Source organism: Candoia aspera, chromosome 5, assembly GCF_035149785.1.
Source record: "Candoia aspera isolate rCanAsp1 chromosome 5, rCanAsp1.hap2, whole genome shotgun sequence".
Lineage (NCBI taxonomy): Eukaryota > Metazoa > Chordata > Lepidosauria > Squamata > Boidae > Candoia > Candoia aspera.
Genome location: NC_086157.1, coordinates 47947898 through 47973942, shown reverse-complemented (window position 1 = coordinate 47973942; position 26045 = coordinate 47947898). Strand labels below are relative to the sequence as shown.

The 26045-nt window shown below is 36.4% G+C and overlaps 1 protein-coding gene across 1 annotated transcript in view; it reads left to right on the top strand.

Moving 5' to 3' along the window:
• Positions 1 to 26045, top strand: part of ADGRG2 (adhesion G protein-coupled receptor G2) — a 55685-nt gene that overhangs the window by 4861 nt on the left and 24779 nt on the right. Inside the window, exons 2-5 of the mRNA XM_063304688.1 lie at positions 9355 to 9470; positions 11186 to 11806; positions 22933 to 22986; positions 25347 to 25379. Of these exons, the coding sequence (XP_063160758.1) occupies positions 9355 to 9470; positions 11186 to 11806; positions 22933 to 22986; positions 25347 to 25379 (824 nt within the window). The remainder of the gene's footprint in view (positions 1 to 9354; positions 9471 to 11185; positions 11807 to 22932; positions 22987 to 25346; positions 25380 to 26045) is intronic.

The following is a 26045-nucleotide window of genomic DNA, read 5'->3' as shown; positions in this document are numbered from 1 at the left end:
AATAAAATACTTTTATCTACTTAAGAATTTATTACTTAAAATACTTAAGTACTTAATACTAAAGTACACTTCAGTATTTTAGGGAATGACTGGAGAATCTGTGACCTTGCAGATGCTGGACTTAAATTTCCATTAGCATACTTCCTCCTACCTGCACAAGGGACTAATGGATTGCTGCAAAACCATAATGGTTAAACTATTTGGAGGAAAAATAAATTGGCATGATACAGATGTCTTGGAAGAGCCAGCAAAAGAAAAAAGAATGGAATTGCTCAAGAAAGCACAAACTAGGTGACAAGGGTGAAGCTGGAGAACAAAGGTCTTGATCAAGACTGTCTTATGATATGAGTGTAGAGAGATAAGGGACCATGCAGGGCTTGAAGTAAGAGTGAAGTATTGTGCTGTATCTGGGAGTTGGCAGAAAGTCAAAGTAAATAAGAATAAAAAATATTTTTACAAGATGCTTCTGAAAAGAGGAGTGTGTCGCTGAGCTGTGACATCCAGGAAAGAAAGGCTATAATAATGTAGAACCAGGGAAGTAAGGTTATAATAATATAGGCGGTAAAGCAACATTCATCAGTCTAGTGTCCTCCAAATGCTGAGCCATAATTTCCAGATTTCCAAGTCAAGCATTAAGCAAAAAGAGTTATCAGCTCTACTGAAAGCAACAAAGATACCAAGTGTATAAAGTTAGAGCACAGACTTTAGTAACTGATTTTTGTGAAATAGTGAATGAGTGGAGAGAATTTGAAGAGATCAGGAGTAAGTAGCAATCTCTAGCAATTCAGAGTTGAAAGACTGAAACAAAATTGGACAATTAAAGAAGGAGGATGAGTCAAAGGATTTATTTTTCAGAGTAGTGGATAGTGTTGTGTGTGTGACATAATAGGGAAAGAATCAGCATATAGTTATTATGTAATTGAAAGAAGAAATAATGATGATTACATTTAGAGTTGGGTAGGGACAGAATCTATGAATACTGTAGTCAGTTCACCAAATGAAGAAGGGTTGATGACAAATTGTAGGAGAAGATGGAGAAGACACAGATTATATTTTTAAGGTTTATCATTAAGAAAGGAATCTTGAGAATAATAAAGAATGGGAAGGGTATTGGACATCAAAGTTATGTATTTCAATAATTTGTTTAATAGTGCTGGTTAATCAAGTGGTTGACATGAATCTATAATAGGCAAAAGTCAACCAGCAGTTTTGTCACCAGAAGATTTTAAATCAACAAATGAAAATACTTAAAGATAAAGAAACTACAGTAGGTTTTAGGGAATTAAAGTCTAAATGGTTTTGTGTCAAGTAAGAAGAGATATACTTACAGATTATTTATTTATTTGTCATATTTCTTTACTGCCTAACTCATATTATAATAACTCTTATTATCAAACAAAAACAAAAATTTCTAGCTAATATAAAAACTTAGCTCAGGAACTTTAATATCCACACTGACAGTTGTTGGAATTTAATTTGCTTTTCATATATTGAAAGACTACAAGAGTTTCAGAAGAATGAAACATTAAGATGAAAACCAACCTAAATGGAAACAACATATGTAATCAAAGGAGAGAGGAGAAACAATAAAAACTATGAAAAAAACCACATGGTCCATGGACTGCAGAGCATGGAAAGAGCATGAGGGAACACATGAAAAGATAGGATGACATAGAATGTTGAAGGATCTGAAATAATTGCTAAATGGGAAATTGCATAAGAAGAATGACAGATAAATACAAGATCAAGAGATTATCGAAGACAGTATATGGCAAGGCTGTCCAAAGTGGATGAATAATGGAGAACACAGGAGATGCATTAGGGAAGATACTAATGTTGAAATTATCAGATGATTTCACTTTTTTTTTAGCCTCTTCCATTTGTACACTTTTTTGTTACAGTGAATGTATGTTTGTATTCTATGCTGTATTCCAAGAAAACGTAAGTAGGCTAATGGTAGTCCAAGAGAAGTCTTATGTATGAAGACTCAATTCATCACTTTTGATTCTTGTATTTGGGGCTTTTGTAAAGGGATTAGCAAAATTGCTCATATGCTGGCTATATCAATAATAATAATTTCTTTATCCAGTAGTTTTTGCTCAGCATCAAGGCTTTTAGTAGAGAATCCTAAACTAGAGAATCCTCAATTTAAAAGAATTATGAACACAGCCAAGATTCACAACAAAGGGACATGAGAATGGAGCTATATAAGTGTTGTGGTCTAAACATTTGGAAGGAACCAAGTTACCTATTACCTAAGAAAATGGAGGTGATCTCAGATTTAGTGTTGAGGACTCACAGATTTATTGTTATAGAAACTACAGTATTCATGCTATGTATACTCTGTTAGGGATTCATATCAAGTATAATAGCCAGGTGTTATCCTAAAATGCCATTGGCATGTATGGGCCCTTTTATTACTTATAGGAACATGAGGAAAGTATTTCTATCACATTTTGGTCTTCTTGGGAATATAGTTTGGTTGTGGAGTATATTCTTGCCATTTTTTTATCATGGTCATGGTGAGATTGGCCACATCTCTGCCAACATTCTGGAAGTCCTCCGAAACCTGGCTGTGTCAACAGGCCTAGGGGTCTCAAGAGAATGGTGATCTGATGAGGTGGCCCCATTGTTTGTAATATCTGATTTATTTATTTATATTTCAAATTTTGTCACCGCCCATCTCACTCAAAGAGCAACTCTGGGCAGTTTAAAATAAAACTAAAAATAAATACAAATTAAAATACAATAAAATAGTGTTTCTGAAATATAAATATGAATATAAATGTGAAATATAAATATAAACGTGAAATATAAAACCAAAGATGGAGATATTAAAAGTTCTTAATTTAAATTCATGTAATTGAAGAGGGCCTATTTAGGGCACTAACCACCCCCAGGATTGATTACTCCTCCTCCCACCCCAAGTGAGATGGCAAAGTCAGGTCTTCACCCCTTTGCCAGGAGAGTGGGGGCCTGCCTCACCTCTGGGGGAAGCGTGTTCCACAGGACGGGGGCCACGGCAGAGAAGGCTCTCTTCCTGGGTCCCGCCAATCAACGGTCTCTCATGGATGGGGTCTGTAACATGCCCTCTCTGCCTGACCGGGTGGGATGCTGATGCGCTCTCCTAGCCTTTTAATACAAATATTTTTGTAGTTGTTGATTTTTAAAAAAAATACTATTTTTATGATTTTATTGAACACTGCCCAGGGTCACATTTTGTGAGATGGGCAGCCATATAAATATGATAATAAATAAATAAATAGTCATATCACTTCCACTTGATCTGACAATGGTTCTTTCCTTAAATTCCATAGGTAAAAGACCTGTAGAATTGGCTGTATTTCTGAACATCCTCAGGAGATTCTTTGTATGACTAGCATTAAAGTTTTAGTCTAGCCTTTCTGAACTTGTGCTTCCCAGATGTACAGGACCATAGTCTGTAACTCTCAGTGATATGATTGGGAATTGTCGAAGTTGTAGTCAACTTATCTGGACAGCATGATGATAGGGAAGGCTGCATTAGACATTTGTTATTAGTGGGTATGAAATGGCATGTTGCAACTTCATTTGCAATGGTGCAAAAAAAAAATCTTATAAATGTTTGAATAAAATAAATATATGTTCTGTTTTGCTATGGATAGCCTGGTTGGTTGCTAAGATCTTGGAGGGATGAAGAGAACAGTAAGTTGTGAAAGCTTAGTTTTGTAGTTCAGACAGCATGTTAAACCATAATGACCTTTGGTTTTGGCTTAGTATTTTTGTGTACCAAACACTGTAGTATGTAAACCATGATTACTTAATCATGGATTGTTTAATAATTAAACCAGACTTAAAGCATTATGTGAACCATTGAACCAGGGATGAAGTTCATTATGAAACTTCTTGTTGTATAATAAGAAGCAGTGTTTGCTACTACTGTATCCTGGAATTGCCTAGAGTATCAATGTATTTTTATATACAGTATATTGTTATAAAACAGGTAAAGATATCCTTCCATGTGCAACGTGACATGTTCTGAAGTCAAATTTCTCTCAGTTGCTCTGGGTTGGATACAATTAGTCCTGCATCCATAATTTTAGGGAAGAGTCTAAGAACCATATTTTGTTTTCACAGTCACTATATCTGTATAATCCTTTTATTACTATGTGGGTCTGGGAGTAACACACAGTAATTTCAGTAAGAAGTAGCTTCCTCTATTAGTGTATCCTGGAAAAACCCAAAGACTTGAACGGCTGTTTCTTTTGGAAGTAAATTAATGTGAATTTTCAAAGTGGCACAAACTTTTCTAGAGCTGTACTTTCCCATTACATCTTTCTTTTGACAAACTTTAAAAAATAAGTAGAAGTTCAGGAATTTGTTTGCCAGACTGGAATTATATAACCCCATTCACTGCTAACTATAGAAAGTATTGAGGACAACTGTTGTTGTTGTTAGTTGCCGTCGAGTCGTTTACGACTCATGGCGACCCTACGTATAACAGAACAAAATGCTGTTTGGTCTTGCGCCATATGCCTGACTGTTCCAGTGTTTGCATCCAGTGTTGCGGTAATTGTATCAATCCATCGCACTGAAGGCCTTCCTCTTTTCTGCTGGCCCTCAACTTTACCAAACATGATGTCCTTTTCAAGCGATCAGTCTATCCTGACGATGTGCCCAAAGTATGAGAGTTTGAGCCTAGTTATCTTCACCTCTAGGGAATATTCTGGTTGTACTTCTTCTGAAACTGATTGGTTTGTTTTTCTGGCTAGGAGGGAGCATATTAATTGTTAGATGGATTTTTATGGATTTGTTCATGTAATGATTTCTATTTGAAAGAGGAATAGCAGTTAGCATACGCTGTGGGTAAGGACGCATTCCCGTTGTCTTCACAAAAAGAAACTGATGTCAATGTATTAGTTTAGGAGCGTTCCAGACCTCTCCCGCTATGGAATATCTGGAAACTATTTTGAATAATTTTCAGTTTAGAAGCTAGACAAAGCATCTGCTTCGTTTACATTCATACTTTGATCATATTGCTGTACATACTATACTTGTTAACATGTTCCACTTGTCAGCCCTGATCCCATTCAGAAACTGACTGGCTATCACAGATTAGAACAACAGAGAAATGTTATTGTTGATGCCTTCTTCAGTTTCAAAATAATTTGTGGTGCAGTGTGGTTTGTGAACAGGACAAGTTCAAAGTGCCCTTTTGTGGAGGAAAAGCCCAAATGCATTTCGGTACACTGAACTAGATCTACATTTGTTTAGATTAGTACTCAGTTGGACTGCTGTAGACTGAAGCTTTAGAACAAGTGGCCTGAGAAATATCCATGTGAATATATTTCATCTATAAAAAATATTGTTCTTTGGTGCGAAAATAATAATGTGAATTTTACTTTAAAAGAATTAGGCCAGAATCAATAGTGTCTCTAAATGTCATATTCTGCTCAAAAAAAGATGCAGGCTGAAAAACAGCAGAACTGAATCATAACTATAACACCATTTAATAGAAGAAAATACCCTACCAGAACATAGAAATGAAGTATGCTACTTGTGTTTTTAGACAGTAGCCTAAAGCTGAAGGACTCTTACTGCTTATGGAAAGGGTTAACTTGTTGGTTATGGAAAGGATTCACTTCATTTCTTTTAAGAGTGATATGAAATGCACAGTCCTCCATTAGTACTTCTGCCACTGTCTACTATTGATCATGCTGCTTGATGCCCTGGCAGCTGAAATTTAACAACATCTGGAAGCCCACATCACCTTTCCCTGATGTCTTAAGTGGCTCTGAGTTCTAGGAAACTCTGGAATGTTGTGTCATATAAAATGACCTGGTATCAGATAGATGTGGTTTTGAAGTGGAAATATGAACTGCTTTTACTGTATATATAATAAACTCAGATCAGGCTATGCTACAGTTACTTCTTAAAGGAAGAAAAAGCTTTCTGGTACATAGATTAAGCATTCCTTATACAGCATTATTTGTGAGCTAAAAGCAAAATGGATGGATGTTAAATATCAGGTTGCTTTGTGACTGATTAGGTAGTATTCCTAATTCCAAGTCTGTTGAATAAAATGAATTGCGCTGGTTGGGGAGAATAAATATTGTAAATACCCTAAGATAGGGGGTGCATGACTTTTTGTTTAGGCAAAGCATATTTCGATGGTATGTTGGAGGAGGCACATATAAAAACTGGATGGGGTCACGATAAAGAAGTGGGTGTTAAAACTAAGCTTTCTTTCTTTTAAATTAAATCACAAATGAAAGTGGTAACTGTTGCAAAGCTTTTGTGGGTTTTATCCAAAAAATTGAGGCATGTGGCTCTGAGGCCATGGGTAGTACCCTCTGTTTAAGTGGGGCCATTTGGAGGGGTACGTACAAAGATCAGAATCGTGCAAGCCATGGTATTCCCTGTGATACTCTATGGAAGCTAAAGTTGGACTTTGAAGAAGCAGGATAGGAAGAATATTGACACTTTTGAACTTTGGTGTTAGACAGCTAAGAAAACAAACAAACTGATCATTGAACAAATCACCCCAGAGTTCTCACTCAAGGCACAAATGACCAGGCTCAATTTATTCTACTTCAGACACATTTTACGAAGACACAGTTGTCTGGACAAGGCTCTAATGCTGGGAAAGGTGGAAGGAAAGAGAAGAAGAGGACAACCAGCAGCAAACTGGGTGGACTCAGTTACAATGGCAGCGAGTGCACTGCTGGCAGCCTGGAAGGACCAGCTTAGGGACAGAATGTCATGGAAAACATCTATCTATGTCAGGGTTTCTCAACTAGGGTTCTGTGGAACCCTATGTTTCCATGAGAGGTCACTAGGGGTTCCCTGGGAGATCACGATTTATTTTAAAAATGATTTAAAATTCATGCAACTTCATATTAAAGAAGTAAGTTTCATTATTTATTTTTAGTTTGAGAACACTGTTAATGCACATATACAGGCCTACACGTGAAACAAATATAATAATTTTGTAACTTCTGGCCTATATTTGAGCCCAATGTGCAGGGGTTCCCTAAGGCCTGAAAAATATTTTAAGGGTTCTCCAGGGTCAAAAGGTTGAGAAAGGCTGATCTATGTGGTTGCTAAGAGTTGACACTGACTTGATGGCACATAATCAATCAATCAATCAATTTGGAAGGGAGGCCATAGGGACACCTTGCCTTGGTTACCTCTGTCCTGGCCTCACTTCAACTTCTGAGTCTATATATTTTTGGAGACATTGGGAATGGGTGAAATGAACCCTTTGTGGAGACTGGATGTCTCTTGAACTGAACAGTTGATATTAATCTAGAAATATGCATTCAAGGAAGATGGAAAATGGATTGTGCAGGAAAGCATTATAGAATGAAATGAGAAAACATTGCTGAACAGATCAAGAAACTGTTGGCAGAAAATAAGATAGAGCTGTAAGAGTTAAAGATGTGATAATGCTTCAGACATGAATCGGAAATACAGGGTATGAAAACTATGTACAGTAAATCCTCAGGCATAATTTCATCCTCTGCTGCTCATTCTTGAAATCAATGGCATCCATGCCTGGGGAAGACTCCTGATGTCAAAGAGGTTTTGGCTAATGTACAGAAGTTGTACAGGCAATCCAGCAAGACACTGCAAAATTATCCCTCCATTTCATTTTAAAAGTAGATGGAACTCTAGAAATTATGCCATTCTCCTTGTGAAAAATTATAAAGGGGCTCTAGTTTCTGTCTTCAAAATTTAGAAAAATTTAGACTTGCGGGCAGACCCACAAAGTGAAGTTTCAGATCTCACTGAGTGGCTGCAGCCTTCTCATAACAGTGTACTACAAGATATTGCAGTGCATTGATATCCAAAGCAAACTTGTCCATGGATCCAAACTTACCATGGAAGAAATAGTGCAACATATAAGGAGTCTCTTGGAAGAAGTTGAATTGTTCCTTTCCAAATCTATGCAAAGAGGTTAAACTTACTGCTGAAGGACTCACCACTGAATTCAAGAAAACATCCAAAAGAATCCAAAGAAAGAAGAATTTTCGTGATAGAACATTGTATTCCCTTGAGAATAAATTCAGGGGTGGAATTTTCATCACAGCCATTTATATGCTATGGATTTAGCTAGAACCATGGAGAAATTCTCAAATTTGTTCTCATCTGTCCCTGATAACAAAGGAAGTAGTTGCAAAGTTTATGAAGTCTTTACCTACCCCACACTTATGGGATCTAAATCATGGGGAATTGTAAGGAGAACTTGGTTTGTTTTATAAAATCAGGAAAGATTCATAACTATGCACCTTTTGGGGACCTCTGGACAATGTACTTGACCTGCTTAACCATATCTCTCTAGCCAAGAGCCTAGAATTTGTGTTTGCTCAGGTATGTATTACTTGACAAGGTCCAACACCTTGCCAGTCTCTGCTGCATCTGGGGAGTGTAAACTTAAATAGTTAATATTATTTAAACTGGCTTGCAGCCAGCAATTGAGATAGGTTGAACCATTTCATTGTCTTCTCAGTGTGGAATAAATCTACAGCATAAATAAAAAATGATTAATACTTTTGATGACTTTGCAGTCAGGCAAGCAGGCAAGATTTTGCATAGAGATTTCACAAAATTGTAATTGATAACTGAAAAGTGTAGGAGTGGTTTAAATTACTGTGGTTGAAAGTGCTTTAAAGTAAGGTAGGTGTATTAGGAGAAGGACTGATCTACAGCAGACATTCTGACTGGCTGTGTGCAGGATCATAATGAACTTTTGTTCATTGGCTGTTTGACATTATGTTTGGGCAATCATTTCTACATGTAGATATCAAATTAACCGAAGAATTAAAAAAAATTGGTTTACTGAAGTTTCTCCCATTGCCATCCTTGCAATTCAGGTCCTCAAAAAAAAAAAAAAAGCAAATGTCCGTGGTCCTGTTACCGAGGACTTGCAGGGAACAAAGTATAAATGTCCTCGCTGCTGGTGCTGGGTTTGATGCCGTCCGGGCTCTTCTGCAATCTGCTACAATGTGTGAATATAGGAGTTGCAAATAACAAGAAAGAGGGCCTCAAAAACCTCTTGGGGGAGAGGGGGACTTAATTTTAAGGCATTCCAATAGTATGCAGTCAGTTTACAGTATATCAGGTATTGAATCAATCACATTGTTGTGTTTACTGCTGCCCTGCATTAACTGAGAATGTGACTGGACAGATATTCTAGCTGTTCATAGCAGGGAACAGGGTAATGAACCATAGACTGTTTTCCAAGGACCATGACCACTGTTACAGATATAAAACATAATCAGAAAACATTGCTATAATTCCTTCCTATTTATGGCAATGAATATTTATTTATACATGCAGCTAATTTTATTTTATTTTTCTTGTGTATTCTAGGATGGCAGCCTGTAAAGTGAGCCATATGTCCATGGAAAAAGTGTGGGAATGTTTACTAAAATATAAGGTTTCTCTCTGCCTCCTGTTGCTTCATTTGATTTTGGCTCCTGGCGGAGGTAAGATTTTCGTTTCTGTACTCTTCTAACAATTGTCCCTTTAAACATATGGTTAGAGGATGTGGACTTTCTGGACCTACAATGTTTCTGCCAGGTTTCAGACTGTGTTGTGACACTATAATTACTTGTCACCCTGGCATTCTTGTAAATAAACACAATGCTAATAACTTTATAGCTTGCCAGCTCCCCATTTAATTCCCCTTTTTCATTTGATTATTTTTTTTAAAATCAAGATTTTATCAATTGTTAGGCAACATAGCAGATGGGAAAAGAAGCATATGCAGAGATAGGAACTATACAGAAGATAATAGTTATAACAAGTGTATATTAATAACGCAACCTGTGCATATTTTAAAATACATTTAACATCTAAAAGTCTAATACTTGTTCATGCATATTTTCATCAATTCTGTGAATTAAATTAATCAGGTATTGGGTTTTGTTCACCAAGAAAGCTTCACAGTTCAGGTTATGAGGGAAACACAGCCAACTTTATCTTAGATTTTAAAACTCGTTTTAATTAAAGTTTTATTTATTTATTTATGTTCTATAGCCGCTGATCTCAGCAAGTGACTCTGGATGGTGTACAGTCATAAAAATAAAAAACAATAAGCAATTACAACAATATGAAATAAAAATATTCTTAAAGGAATATGAGTGAGTCTAGTTTGTAGGCAGGTACACACTGTAGCTGGCCATTCACTAGTTGGTGAGTCACTCGGTTCTTCCCATGTTCTTTACTGCATATACATAAAAATAAAATAAATCCAGCAAACAAGAGCACAGTGAAAAATGCCAGCAGACAAATATTGCAGCAGCAGCAGCAGCAGCAACCAAAGAATATAGCTATGGACACCTAAGCCCCACATAAAAATCAAGAACATCCAGAAACAGACTTGATTAGAACAGCACCTCTTCACAGAACTGGAGACAAGTTAATTAGAACCAAGGTAGCTCCTCTCTGCAGTCCCAATAAGAAGATAACTGAGGGAAATGTTCCAAATAGCGATCTACTCCAGTATCAAGGATTAGACAGACGGGCTAGCATGTCTATCAGATAGTAGGGAGTTAGCGCCTAGTCTGCATTGGCTGAATTCCCCCAGCCCAGCCAAGATAAATAGAGTTGGACCCACTGGAGTTTGGATAGGAGTTGACCAGGATATTCCAAGGCAAGAGGCTAGTCTGGGAAGTAAAAAAAGCCATTGAAGAAGGCAGTCTCAAAGTAATTCTGGGCTGTCAGGAAAGCTGCATGGACAGATCCATGAAGTCATCAGGAATCAAGCTTGACTCCAGGGAGTCCTTTACACTCAGACACAAATTTATGCAAGTCCCATTACATGCAATGTTTGTTTTCAAATGATTCTAGAAACCATCTCCCAAGTCCATTTGCACATAATTTGCATGTATTAGAAAAGTAAAATCCTACTTAAACATTTCCCACATACTGGGAAGGAAATTATTTTGTAAAATTGGAATGAAAAGAAGCCAATCTTAAGCTCTACGTGCATTCATTCCTTCCCCCTGCTTTTCCCAGACAAAAGTAAAATGTGCTTAGCTTGGCTTTGTGTTACGGATATCTGTCTTCTTGGATATTTATATTTTCCTGATGTTAAATTTTTTTTGTTCGTTTTAGATAAAGTATACCTTATAATGCTATAGAAGCAAATAACTTTGCACCTAATTCTTTTCAAAGTTTTTTATTATTATTATTACAGCTCAGGATGGTTTCTCAAACTACAGAGCTGTGTTTAGCACGTCATGTAATGAAGTCTGGTCTTTGTCACCTGGAATTTCTATACCTGCACTTAGAAACTTTACAGTCTGCGTTTATCTTAAGCTGTACAATTCCAAAAATTCTTGGACAGCATTTGTCTATAGCAAAGAACCTATTGGTAATTTGTCTGCACCAGACCATCAGTTATATGAACTGGGGCTTACTGGAGGACGTGACAAGCTGACAGTCTGGATATTTGGCAAAGAAATAACCTGGACAGGCAAACTGGATAACAACATCTGGTACCAAATATGCATAAGATGGAAAAGTGAACAACAGGAAGTTCACATATATATCAATGATGAAGAGAAAAGAAGTGAAAAAATAATGCAAACTGGACAACTTGCGGGGAATGGGCAACTATTGCTTGGATGCTCACAGATTCCTGGCCGGTCCTCATCTTCATTAGATGGGATGGTTGGGGAACTCTACATGTTCAGAATGTGGGATAACAGAGACATAAATCATACACAAGTCTGCCAAGATGGTACCATCATACATTGGAGAAAGAATAATTGGTTGTTTAACAAGACAGCACAATACAGCAGTTCTTTACCTTGTAGTAAGTAATATTGTGCCCTTAGTGCTGCTTATAGGACATCTTAGTTTAATGCTTATAAGAAAATAACGGCTTTTTAAATGCACGATAGATCTCTAGTACTCCTATCCATTAGCATAGAAGACTCATAATCTCTCAGTTGTTTATTTCTAACTGACATTATTTGTTTGTCTGTTTGTTTGTTTATCAAATTTTGCCACCGCCCATCTCCACCCAAAGTGGGGAGTCTGGACAGTTTACAACCAGGATAAAACATTAAAATACCCTAAAAATATGAATACAAATATAATATTCAAATAAATACAATATGAAATCCAGATGATGAAGCTAGTTGAAAATCGCTCACATATATCTAAGAGGCCATTTAGGGTGCTAACCATCTCCAGGAGTGATTACTCCCCCTCCCGCCCCAAGTGAGGTGACAAAACCAGGTTTTTAGTTGTTTACGGAAAGCCACAAGAGATGGAATCTGCCTTATCTCTGGCACATAACGTTTTATGTGTTTTACATGTTCTACATCCTTCTATTACATGTAGGTTTCCTGACAACTCTCTAAGAAATACAATTTACCAAGTTAAGAGATACACAATATCATGTTAAACTGTTTTATATTTGAATTCCATGTATGACTCTGAGAATATTGTTGGAAGTCTTCAGCTTCAGTTAAATTGTATGCCAGTTTTTGCAATACTCAGTGTACATAACAAATGGAAGAAGTCCTTATGAATGTTTGTCATACAGAGGCCCCAAATTTAGATTTATATTTTGATACTATCAACTAGTAGGATAAAATATTGTTCCATCATTCCCAGTTTGCTCAGCGCTTTTAAGGAGTACCATCAAAAGTTTCAGTCTTTTTCAGGTATTCTTATCTGACATGATTTATATTGTAAGAGGTGATGAGTGATACTGCCTGTTAGCTACAACACTGCCAGACAGTTTCAGATCTACCATGTTTACAGTAAGGGTCTGAAGCAGGGAAACTTTCTGAAAACATGTGGTCTCTCTTCATGGTCTCCAAGGTGAACAAGGAGGCAGAGGCAAAGTCTTGGCTAGTTCTTCTGTCTTCAGATTTTCCCCAACACGTGGATAGCAGAGAAGGATCCCTAGAAGGGAAATAAGCAGGTCCTGTTCTTCCCCCTGTGTAATGTTAATGGCCTGAGAAATGAATGCCCTGATTTTCTCTATCATTTCAGTTATTCAGCTCTGATGAGGGGGAATCAACACTCAGTGAATGCAGGTTCCATGTTAATACCCTTTCAGTCTGTTTGATAGTAAACATGGTTCAATACTGATTAGGGGTGGGCAAACTATGCCCCATTTTGGCAGCCCTTGAAGCTTCTCCTGTTCATGGTTTCCTATTCTTTTGAAGTGAAAAACTCATGAGATCTTCAATGTAAGTCCTAACATAGGCAGTTAAATAAGACTATCCCACACTCCCCTCAAAACATTGTTCTACCTACAAGTGTGGTATAGTCTTATCCACTTCGTAACTTTGCATCTCTCCAAAACGTTAAATGTGGTTCTTGGCCACTAAAAAGTTTCCCATCCCTAATACAGATGAATAGGAATGCTGAAGAATTGTAATTTAGACTAAGGAGCAAGAAAGACTTGAACTTTCATTCTGAAGACTTTCGGGCAGTCTGCCATGAAAGATAAAACTATGCACTAAGTCCATTTGGGTGGTGACTAAGACATGGGTGACTATGAACATAGCCTGTCGGGCCAGAAATGGGTGAAACTGGCACACAACACAAAGCAGTGCAAAAGTCCTCCTTGCCAAGGTTGCCACCTTTTCTTTGAACAAGAGCTGTGAGTCCAGGAAGACCTCCCAAATTGTACACTGGTTCTGTTTGGGGTAGTTGATGTTTGGAAGCAGTGGAATAGTGATAGTGTTATTCGAGTGTGTGGCACGGTACTTACAAATTAACAGAAATTTGTAAGTTGTCCCCACAAGTTGTCCAGTTTTCATTAATTACAAATTAACACCTTTTTTTTTAAGGGAGTATAGCATATAAAATACAGTAGTTTATGCCTTCTTCCTGAAGTTTTCCATTTCTTGTGGATGAGAAAACCCAGGGAATGCATGATGCTTTTGTAATTTTTCTTTACAAAACCATTAGAACATTATAGGAACACAAGAGAAGATAGTTTAGAATTAAAGCCTGCTCAAATGAATTTGAACAAAAATGCTTATCAGTGGATATCTCAAGTTTGGACATCTCAATGTGGTTGATGTTTAAGGCAACTTGTTTAGGACAGGAGTGAACTTTCAAAGGTCTGTTGGCTTTCATAAGGCAAGGCAAGTTGGACTCTTGTAGCTGCTGTTGCTGGAAATCTTTCCTCATGCTTGTGGTAATAGCAGGGAAAATAAATTTTGCAATCTGAAGGTCTCATCCTGAGTCTTTACAAGAGATCCAAGATTGTCTATGCTCCCTGAAGTTTAGCTCTTCCTGTGGAAGAACACCTCCATCCCTTCCTACTTTTCTCATGACACCAGTTTTGGGGACTGGGATTATTTATAAATCCAACTGAACCTATGATTTATGCTCATTATAATTTTGTTTATAAAATGTGTTTTCTTGTTTTTATCATATGGAATGATTTCATATTAAAGGTATGAATAGAAGCTTTAAGCACTAGTTACTATATAGTTTAAATTGATTCATGGATGCAAGCAGGGGTTCCCAGTACATATTTGGGTTATTTCATATATACCAGATCATTCGTATTGTTGCTCAGTCCTTATATTTGGCCACTGCCTTTGCTTCTGATTATGATTTTAATGTGGAGATGATCAATGCAGGTATAAATATATAGCAAATGGCAACATCACAAAAACATGCAGATGCATTTAAATCAGAATATATGCACTAATGCAAGAGCAGGGACAGTGTTGCCAGATGTGGGCAGGAGAGTGAATGGAGATGAGATCATCGGAAACTGAGATAATCTCTGAGATGATTTGTAAAGCAAAAAGTCAGGGAAGGAAGATGGAACAGTGCCCATGTGCTGTCTCTCGGGTGCGGGGGGGGGGCAGGGGTACTAAGAAATGTCAGAAATGGCATAGACAGAATAACTGACCTTGCTTAATACATAGGTTCAGATTTAAGAACTTCTTTGTGTATGTATATTTTTACGTCTGAAATTACTCTTCTGTTTTTATGCATGCAAAACTGAGTCATAAGTAGATTTGACATCATGTGATAAAAAAGAAAACAAGCCTGAATCTTTGTTGTTGTCATCTGTGCATTAGAAATTGGTCCTGGGTTTTGTTTTTTTTTAATCTAGTACAGGCAGTAGAAGAGTCAGCAACCATAAACCTGAAACTGCTCTGTGTTTTAAAAAAAAATCAGAATACATTGATTTCAAAAGAATGAGAGCTGGGAGGAAAGTGCTGCAGCCCTAGAGTTGTTCATACAGCTACTTCTCAAAGAAAGAGCTGAAATAATCTGATTTTTAAAAATGCTTTCTTACTTGTTTATGTATTTTTTATACTGATGCTCCTGCTTAACACACTCAGCCAGAGAGTTTGACTTTCTGGTCTTTGTGATATGTAGCTTAGTCTATTCTTGCGTAGTCAAGAACTTTAAGTTAGAAAAGGTATATGGGTATCTTGCGGGTTTTGATATTTACCACACATGTATCATGGCTTATCCAATAGATTATAGTTAAATAATTATGGCTTACCATAACATTTGAACTTAAACAGAGGGAAAGACTATAACAGTGTGATTATGATTTGGTATTACTGTACATGAACAAACCTTAGTTTTATATACTCTACTTTTACTCCAGCCTAGATGTGTGGAGCAGCACAGAGGTGTTGAGCAGCACAGAAACTTCGCTTCCTATTTTTCTTAAACTCTGATTATGGGTAATTGCAGTTAGTGAAAAGACTAGACTTTAAATGATCATTTTTGAATTGGGTGGTTTTCTTAAACCCTAGTCGTGTGTAATTGTAGTTAGCAGAAAAAAAAACAAACTTCAATTTTTTTGAAAAACTTCAAACTTTTTGAGTAGGCTTTCTTCCAGGAAGCAAAAGTGACTAAAATCCACAGGGAGAAACTTTTTTCCAGCTAAACCCAAGTTCAATATTCTACAAATCGCTTCTTTAGATTCTCCTGGCTGCTGAAGTAAGATAGGTGGTAAGAAAAGGGGATTTCCTTCTTTGGGATAATCTGATCAGAGCAATCTATGTGGCATCAGCTTCAATGTCTTTTGGTTCCAAGTCAAGCCATTGGGGTGTGGGGGAGGCTGGCGTTTTCATAGTAATTTTATATCTGATATAGTTGTTTATTGAAAATATGTTGACGTAGTATATAACTGTAATCCTTGGACTGACAATCAGAGTGTTAATATTAGTGTTAGTATTGTATGCCAGTGATTTCAGAGAGCACAAAATTGCTATGTGGTACCTAAGAAGGCATGTTACTATGTCAGGTATTTTGGGGCAAAGTGAAAACAGTGATAGATTATTCTGACATTGCAGTACATTCTGCATTATGACCAAGTTTCTTGGCAAGCACGTAGGCTATATTAGGGATTAGTCAGAATGGGGCAACAGCCAACCTGCCAGTAGTTTGTCCCATCCCCGATGGGTACTGAAAATTTCACATGTCTTTTCCAGCCCTAGAACTGCACTTCGCCTTTTCTTTATCTTCACCAATATATTTCTTCTATTTACAATATGTTGCATAGAAGTAGCTAGAATTAATACACTGTAACCATCACCCTTTAATAACAAAAAAATATTGTTGCCCATCAGAAAAGGATTGAAGTTGTTAGAGCACAGGGTTTGCATGCAGTGATGCTAGGTATGGGAAAGTCTCTGGGGACTTGGTAAATCAGGACATCACAAGACCTGGGGAATCTACCCTTTGCACTGAGAAACCTGCTAAAGGGCTCTGACCCTCAACTATTAAAAGCAAACACCATTCATGAGAAAATCTCAGCTATATTTCTGAGATTAACCAGAACTATTTTCTACTGAATAGCACAAAATTGAGAGTTAAACTTATGTCCTATTGAAGTCAGCCTGAAAAAAATCTTGATTTATACACCATTGATTTCAAGGTACCTTAATCACATTAATTTATCTTGGGTTTAAAGACTACATTCAATCTTAGGCATTTGTAATTTTATTTTATTTTGTATCCTATCATGCAATTGTGGCCGAAGTACTTCAGTGAGAGAAAAATATTTTCAAGTTATTTGATGCATGTTATCCTTAGATTCTATATTATGAGTCTTTTTAAAAAATCTTTAAAAACCTACAGTGGGCTTGTTTAATGATTTATCATGTATCTAAATCTGGATATATATACACACACACACAGTATATACATGCATACATACATACATACATATTTTCTTGAAACTCCTTTTTATGATTATTTCTATTTGGATTTGTGATGCAACTCTTCCTATGCCAAGAGGGTTTATGTGCAAACAGGAAGACATTCCAAATCCTGTATTAATTATCCTAAAGGCGTGATAGTGAAAGGTGTTGAGTTGTTATGGATGAACTGCAGAAGTCCTCTGGAATGTGTAAGGTTTTGGCTTAGATTGGTAGCTACAGAAAACAACCTGTACCAGGAAGTTTTTGTGGGATGTCATTCTAACATAAAACTATAAATTAAAACCAACTTGGATTTTCAGCATCAAGGGTATTATGTTTAGATGGCTTGGTGATGGACACAAGAAAAACTGGATTTTATCCATAAATAGGGTTGTGCAAAGATGGGCAAAATGTTAAGGTGCAGAAAAGAAGGTATATACTGTCAAACCTATAGTTTTTTTAACTGTTACATGGCTGTGAAAGGTGAATCATCATAAAAGCTGAATGAAGTAACATTGATGCCTTTAAATTATGGTACTGGAGAAAATAGTTGAGAATACCTTGGACTGTAAGAAGAATAAATCATTTAATACTAGATAAAGTAAAATCAGGCTGCTTACTGGACATACTAATAAGGAAGCTAACATTTAAATATCTGCACATACAATGCAGTGTTAAAAGTTATTGGAAAAGAATCTGATGCTTGGAAAAATGGAAGGCAATTGAAAAAGATGCTAACAGAAGACCATGTGAATAGGTACACAAGAATAAGCAGTTCCTGGGAAAATGCTGTCCATCAAATCACAAAGAGCTGGAAGTGACTAAATGACCGAACAACACGAAGGAATATTTGGGCTGCAAAAATCCAGATAACTACTAGATGGAAACAAAGATTCTAATTCTTGACTGCCATGTCTTCCTTATTTCTGTAGCCCAGATAGAACAACCTTGTCCACAAGGAACCTTTGTAGCAGCAGGTGGTAATTTTTCTGCATTTTTAAAACAAAAGACATTTAAAAAATTATGATAGATTTCATAGTTAATAATAATGAGAAAAATTATGAGGCTGCAGAATCTGGCACGTTTAATAATTTGCTATAGCCTTGCACAGTCTTTGATCTGTAGCAATTGAATTATGGTCTACCAGATGTCAGGCAATTCCCCATCTTCTCCCTAATTCGTTTTTGCAGTTTCAAACAAGTAGAAAAAACGGGTATATTATTGTTATATTGTCAGTGAATTTCTGTTTTAAGGTGGTTTACTGGGAATAGCAACAATAGTAGCAGTTTCAGGACATAACATGTTCTGGATCTGTAGCAGTTTTTGAACACTTCAAGAGTTAGAGCTCAGGTGCTCAGATGTATTTTTCAGTATGCATTCATGAATATGTTTGCAGCAACATCATATAAAACATTTGCTGTCCCTTGGCAGTGATTTCCATGTGCTTTCCAGTTGCTAAAATCATTAGAATCTGCCTTTGAAAAAGTGATGTCTATAAATGTGGAGAACCTGATTTATACTAGACTATCTGTTGTGAATACATCTCATTACAGCCATACAAAAATGATTTAATGATACGTCCTATTCACAAATGCTTATACTTAACTGTAGTGAATAGTTGGTCTAGTTTGGTCAGTTTGGTCTAGTGGTTAAGGCAACAGGCTAGAAACCAGGAGACTGAGAATTCTAGTCCTGCCTTAGGCATGAAAGCCGGTTGGGTGACCTTGGGCCAGTCACTCTCTCTCAGCCCATCTCACCTCACAGGGTGGATGTTGTGGGGAAAACAGGAGGAGGAAGGAGTATTAGGTATGTTCCCTGCCTTGAATTTTTTATAAAAATAATAAAGGCAGGATAAAAAAAATTTTTTACATCTAAGCTGCCTTCTCTCATATTTTGTATTCCCATGTTTTATTGTTGCTTCTTTTATTCTTAGCTCAAACTTGGTTTAAGGAAGGAAAAGTGTAATGATTGCATAGCAGTAGGAATTACTGGAATAGAAGAATCCAATACTATTAAACTGTTTATACCCTAACAATGGGGAAATTGAATCTGGGCTTTTAAATTTGCTCCAACAAAGCAAATAAAAGTTGCCCAGGAATTTCCTTGTATAGCATCTACTAAGTACTTATAGTATTTGTCAACACGTGGCAGCTCTTTTCTGGGCTCAGAAGCTAAACTGGGTTGGATCTGTTGCTATTTGGATGGAAGATCAGGGGACGCCAAGACTACAGGGTAGTCTGGGAAGTAAAAAAATATCCCACTAACTGTAGCAAATCACTCCCATCAATATTGTTGCCAAGAAAACAGCATGAAGTCACCAGGAGCCAAACTCAGCTTGAAAATTTTTTTTTTAACTTGGTCTTCAGAGATTGGACTTTTAGATTTGCAGATTTGTATTTGTCTCCAGGAGCCAGCCTAGAAACAATTACTTGCAGTCAATTTTTAACAGGTATCTTTCAAGTATCTTAGGCTTGATGCAGTAATAATCCCCAAACTATTATTTTCTGCCATGGATATATTTTGATGTAAAATATGTTTCTAAGTCATAGAAGAATCATCACTGCATGGATTCATAGCCAACAAGAGTATGGTCTGTTCTCAGAATAACTGGCTAAGCAGGTCCTGGGTAAATTATTGTACATGAACTGATTACAGCTCTAAAATACCACCCCCTAAAGCCATATAGAGCTGAAAAGAAGAATACAAGGTTAGAAATTTGATCACATGATTCTCTGTTACTAAAGGAACTGGAACAAGTAATAAGGAGTATAGCTAAGCAGTGGGTTGGTTTTTTTTAATCCTTGTTGTGACACAGAAACCAAATACTCAAATCCATTTGGAGCAATATTTTTTATTAGGTTAGTTCAAGATTACAAATATCTAAGATTATGGAAATTCAAATTCTCTTCATTAGGAAAATTGGGGGGGGGGACCCACAGAAAATAAATGTGGGAAGAATAAATGTGTCCGGTATTTAAGCCATGTGTCCATCAATTACAGTCTCTTCTAGGTGAAAGTTACAGAAATACAAGTTGGAATCTATTTTATGCAGGATTAGTATTAGATTTACTCAGAATTCTAGGATGAAGAAATAAGCAAGTCATTATTGTGTTTCTGTGTTTTATAGAGACCTATGATCTATGATACATTGATCGGTTAATTTATTATGGAGTGAGTTTTGTGACCTAAGGTCTATTTTGTCAGGTGCACTTTTCAGTTGCATGAGAAAGTTGTGGCTCCATATGCTCATGGATGCAAGAACAAATGAGGTTGAATACTGTAGTTCATAGCAATCTTTGATGTGAAGTCTGTAAATATCTACAGGATTCAGTAATATTAATCACATACTTTTTCTCTTAATGGTATATTTATGCCCAGAGAACTTCACATTTTTAAGAAGGTGCTCAACTCAATTTCTTTACAACCTTCACTCAACTCTCAATGTGCTTAAATACTGTCTGATAACTTGAATTAAGACTTGCAGCGAGTTTATCTTAAAAGTAAAGGCTTGTGCTCCCAAAGCAGTTTTTCTTCACTAGTCGCATTGCTAAGCATTCTTTCAAATTAGTGTTTAATGTCATATGTAATCATTAATGTGATTTCATCTTGTAAGTCCAAGAAAAATGAAACAAGTACAAAGAGTAGCTTTTCAGATTCTTGTTTTTTTTAATTTTGCAAAGCAGTACAAAAGCCTTATATGACTCAAATAAGCATTTGAAAAACTGAGCTTAATGATGCCTTCTTATTTCATTATTTTTATATTTGAGTGTTTTATTGGAATTTTCTTGTGTCAGTATTTAGTTGCCTTGAGTATCAGTAATAAAAATGGAGGGTAAAAATGTTAGTTAAAATGTGCTTAAATGACATTATAGTGCAATCTTATATATTTTTACACTGAAATAAATTCAGTGTTATTTTCAGAACTTATTTTCACATAAAAATTACACAGGAGGCAGTATCTTAAAAATAAAAGTATACATTTAAGAGTGTACTTTTTCTAATTCGAAATCATATAATTAATTAATCAATTTCAAATCAGTTAGTATAACTTAGTGGCCTTGTTCTAATATACTGCTAAACAAAAATGGACACAGTGAAACAGTTCTCAGAATGAGTTTGGGTGAGTTCTTGTGGTCCTCCTCACTTTATCAAGATGAGATAATAAGCATTTTTGGAGGGCTTTAAACCAACTGTTAATCATTACATCCAAACTGAGAGTGCAATTAATTTTAACTATGATTAAAGCTGGGATTATAAACCTTAGTTTCAAATTGGCTTATTTGGATAAATTATAGTAAAATAAAAGAGAGCCCATCCTGATGATCCACTAACTGCAGCATTAAGATACTTATTTAATGGACATATCTACTGGCGATTGCCTTCAACTCATCTCCAGCCCACTGTGGAGGCAAGCTAAATTCATCTTTAGCTGTTTTCCTTCTTCTCACAACACAAATCTTGCAATATGAAATAACTGCAAAGCCTTGTTGAAAATATTGGTGATGATGTGCTCAGGAAACAGGATCTGCCCATATCTTACTGGCTGCTTTAAGCTGATGTGGGCATGCCCCCTCCCCTCCATTCACTGGGTGTTGCCACATGGCCATTTTGGCTTGGGTTGTCAAAGAGGCTAGCCACGAGACTGCCACAGATGTATCTCTCTGGGGACTCCTTATATGCATGGGTTTAGTGCTGTTTTGGAAAAGATGTTGAGTGATCTTTTGAAAGAATGCTAGATCTGTCTTTTTTTTAAAAAAAAAAGATTGATGCTGTGGTCAATTTAAACCTGGAAAGAAAGACAGGTTCTGCCAGCTGTTTGTTGCTGCTTCTCTTGCAGATGTGTTCATTACAGTTTTTCTGATAACTTGAATTAAGACTTGCAGCGAGTTTTATTAAAAGTAAAAGCTTGTGCTCCCAAAGCAGTTTTCCTTTACTAGTCACATTGCTAAGCATTCTTTCAAATTAGTGTTTAATGTCATATGTAATCATTAATGTGACAGGGTGTCTGCTGACTCAAGAAGGGTGGGAGAAATGCATAACATGCCATTAGGAAGAGGTCAGAGGTCTATCTAATCAGTTTCTCGTGGTTCAGATAAACCGTGGTCCATTAATATACAGCAAGTACTGACAGCCTTCTCTTTTGACAATCTAGGGGGTGTCTGAAAAAAAAAAGAGCGAGGAAAGCAAGTGACAAAATATGTGTAACAATGTGCAAACTCTGCCCCTGAAATACTTGCATGCAACATCATAACTCAAGTATAGTATGAAAGTGCAGAGCTTGCTTTATGATGTCACAATGTGCATTTTGTCTCTTTGACACACCATGACCAGCTGTAACCCCCTCTGCAGTGACTACATGTGAGCTCAGGGCTTATTTACCTTTGTTTCTTTATCACTAAACTATCATTTAATATTCTGTCTGAACAGAGCCAATGTGCTTTGCCCTTTAGCAGGTTTATCCACAATCATGATTTTGCCTCTTACATACAGAAGATTTTTTTTCACTCTTGAATAGACATAAGAAACAGAAAACCTAATATAACTAGTTATATCAGCTTACTTTATACAGTTTATTCTATGTATTCTGCCTATGAAAGAATAGTTGATAGAAATTGCTCTCTGATTTATTGCTTTATAATTATTACTTAGAATTTTCTTTGCAGTTGCAATAAGTTTAAATAGCTTTGTATTGCCCTCTTGTGGTGAACAAGGAATGCAAATATTGTTGTACAAGTTTTTGAATGCAATGTTTTTAATTTTAATCTAAGAAATATATTACATTTTACAGCCAATGCTGCAGGCATCTCATCAAACCTTAGAAACATTTCAGTAAGCACACCAGGTAAGAAATTTATACACACATTCTTTACCTTACTTAGTTTTCTTTAAATAGAAAATTCAATACCTTCATAGTCAGCAAAGCTTTTCAGATTTATAACTGGTATTGTGCATTACAATGGTAGCCTTCTGAGTTAGGAAGCAGCAGTGACTGCCGATGTCTAGATATATGCAGTTATCAGGTTATTCAATGCATTCAGTATGGAACCCCTTCTGAACTGCCCGGATGCTTCAGTTAGTGCAAAATGCAGCAGCTTGGCTGGTAAACTGTGACCATTAAATCCATATGTTGAAAGACATACACCACTTGACAATTCAAAGTGGGCTTTCTCTTTAAGGACCTAAATTAAGTCATTAAAGGGAAGCCCCACATCAACTCCTTTACAGTATAACTTTCTGACTTCTTCATTCCTTATAAACCTATCTAGACATGTTTAGACACAATCTGCAGGATAAGGATTCTGAAGATGTCCCAGCTATCAGATGCTCATCTGTCTGGTATGCTGGAGAGGGCTTTCTTCTCAGAGGTTCCCAGGTTATGAAATATACTTCCTCTGGAGTTGCTATTGAATCCTGTTTTGCATTTAAAAAACTGCCATGACACATCTCATTTACCAGACATTTAGGATTGTAGTCTATGTTTCTGAATGCTACTGTTAGCCACAATAAATATTTGATTGAATAGAAAGGGAAGATACCAATTGAAATTAAAGAATCAATAAAAGTAACAGAAGTGGAATAGAATAGATGCATCCCACGTTGAATTGGTTCATATGTTATTAATCTTTCCCTAAATACTAGTTTAAAATGATAAATAACACTGGAAGCCATTTTGAGTCCTGATGCCCTATAGCAGGCTACATTTCACAGGCACTACACTTACATTTTTTGTTTAGTGCCAAGGGCTGCAGTGAATGAAATAATGAAGCAAAGGGTGTGGGACATACATTAACTGGCTCAGTGATAGTGTGAAGTGGGTTGGGCCAAATGACGTAAAATGAAGAGGCTGGGATTTTCTATTCCCTCTCCCCATAAAGATGGGGAATTAAAATACTAATTATTGTAAGCTTATTGTAAGACAATTTTAGTATGATCCCTGCCTAAATATGGCAGAAAACTGCCACTGTATTTCAGTGGCATGACAGGAGGAGACACAAAATATCTTTTCAGGACTGTATAGAGTTCACAGGCTGCAGGTTTGCTATCTTTTCTCTCTAGGCATTCTATAAATATATAGAGAGAAATCTAAGAAATAAAATAAGAATCAGGGTGTCTGGAGGAACATCTTTTCCTATATAAATCTGATCACATTTTGACAAAGAGCTGCTGGTGTGCTTCTATTTTATAAAATTCATTGATAGATTTCAGGGATGGGAAGGATATTGGAGGTCCTTTAATTTAGCCCCTTGATCAGCATGAGATCTTCACTGCAGGTAAATAGTCTTTGCTTAAGTTACTTTGGTGAAAAAGAGAAGAGCATCTTCTAGGCCAGTCAAAGTTTTGTTGTTAAGAACTTCTCCTAAAGCAGGGTAAGCAATTTATGGCCCCACTGAAATTGGGCCATTTTGTTTTTCAAAAGTAAGGGTAAGAATGGGAGTGCAAGGCCTCTGAGAGAAAAACCGCTCCCCTTTCCACCTTTAAAACTTCAAAACCTTCTCACAGACTGCCTTCAGTAGAGCCTCAAATCAAATTGCACTGCCAACATTTGGCCATTTTGCGAGTTAATTTTTGCAACACAACTTCATGCCATTTTGGGGGGCTGGCTGAGGATTCTTAAAGATATAAGGAAAGCAATTTGCCTCCCAGGCTTCCTTCTCTTATTTTCATCCTTAAAAAATTACCTCAAACAGCAAAAATGGAATGGAAAAAAATGCTTCTGCAGTAACATCACTATGGCTCCAGAAATCCTTTTTCAGCCCTCCTGTCCTAAAGCTGAACCAAACTGCTTCTCAACAGTTTCCACCAATTGGTTCCAGTTCTGTTCTCTAAAGCAACAAAGAATAATAGTATATTTTCAGTTTTCCTTGACTCTTGCCACAACTCTTTGTTACAGCATGCAAAAAATTCCAAAGTTGTTCCCCAAACCATGACTGAGTTTTTATGAGAAAGTTTGGAAAGTTCACTCAAATTTCAGTTTATAACAATAAACTATAAGATTATGGCTTTTTATTTGCATGGTTTTGAATATAAACAAAAACTGTTTCTTTATTTACAGCAGATTCATCCATTGTCACTTTTGTCACCTATCCTAACAGTGCTACAGGCAAGATTTTACTAAAAAATTTGACATAGAGTAGGTTTCGTTTTTATTACTTTTCTTCCCTCTTCGCTATTTATATTACTTTTGTGTTTTTGTATTCTTAGAATTGTCTTCAGTTGGAACTCTGGATACTGCAGGTAAGAGTGGGTTGTTTATAATATTTATGAGGAAAACTTCTTGTACAGCTTTTAATTTCGGTAGAGATAGGCTAAGAGCTGTTTGGCTTAAAGCACTACAATAAAAAATAAGTTTAAGTAGCATATCAAATCATGCTGTAAACTGTCTTTTCAGGAAGAGAAGTACTCAGGGTACTTTGGTTCAAACCTTTTTCTTGACGAACCATTCCCAGTATGATTCTAACAATACTCAAGGGATAGATTAGCATTTAACTTCAATAAACTAGAGCCATTTACATATATAGTATAATTGACACTGTTTACTGTTCAACAGTCTAGCCAATTATTGCAATCCAATATGAAGTTGGGGTGGCACACCATAACTGTTTGAAGAAGCCACAACTCTCTTGGTAAAGGATTATATTTTTTTCAATTTGTTATTCTTTTCATATAAAAAACAACAGAAAAAGGGGGAAGCAGAAATAAAAAAATACCCCCTAAAAGGAAGAGGAAACAACACAAAAATACATTACATATGAAATAACCTTTCAGCTCAGTAATTTAAATACGTCATTAAACCTCAGTGGAATAATGATAAATCAGTCTTCCTATTTATTCAATGAAGTGCCAGTTCAGAAACAGATAGGGAACACATAAGACAGTTCAAGAGTATAAATTCAGAGTCAT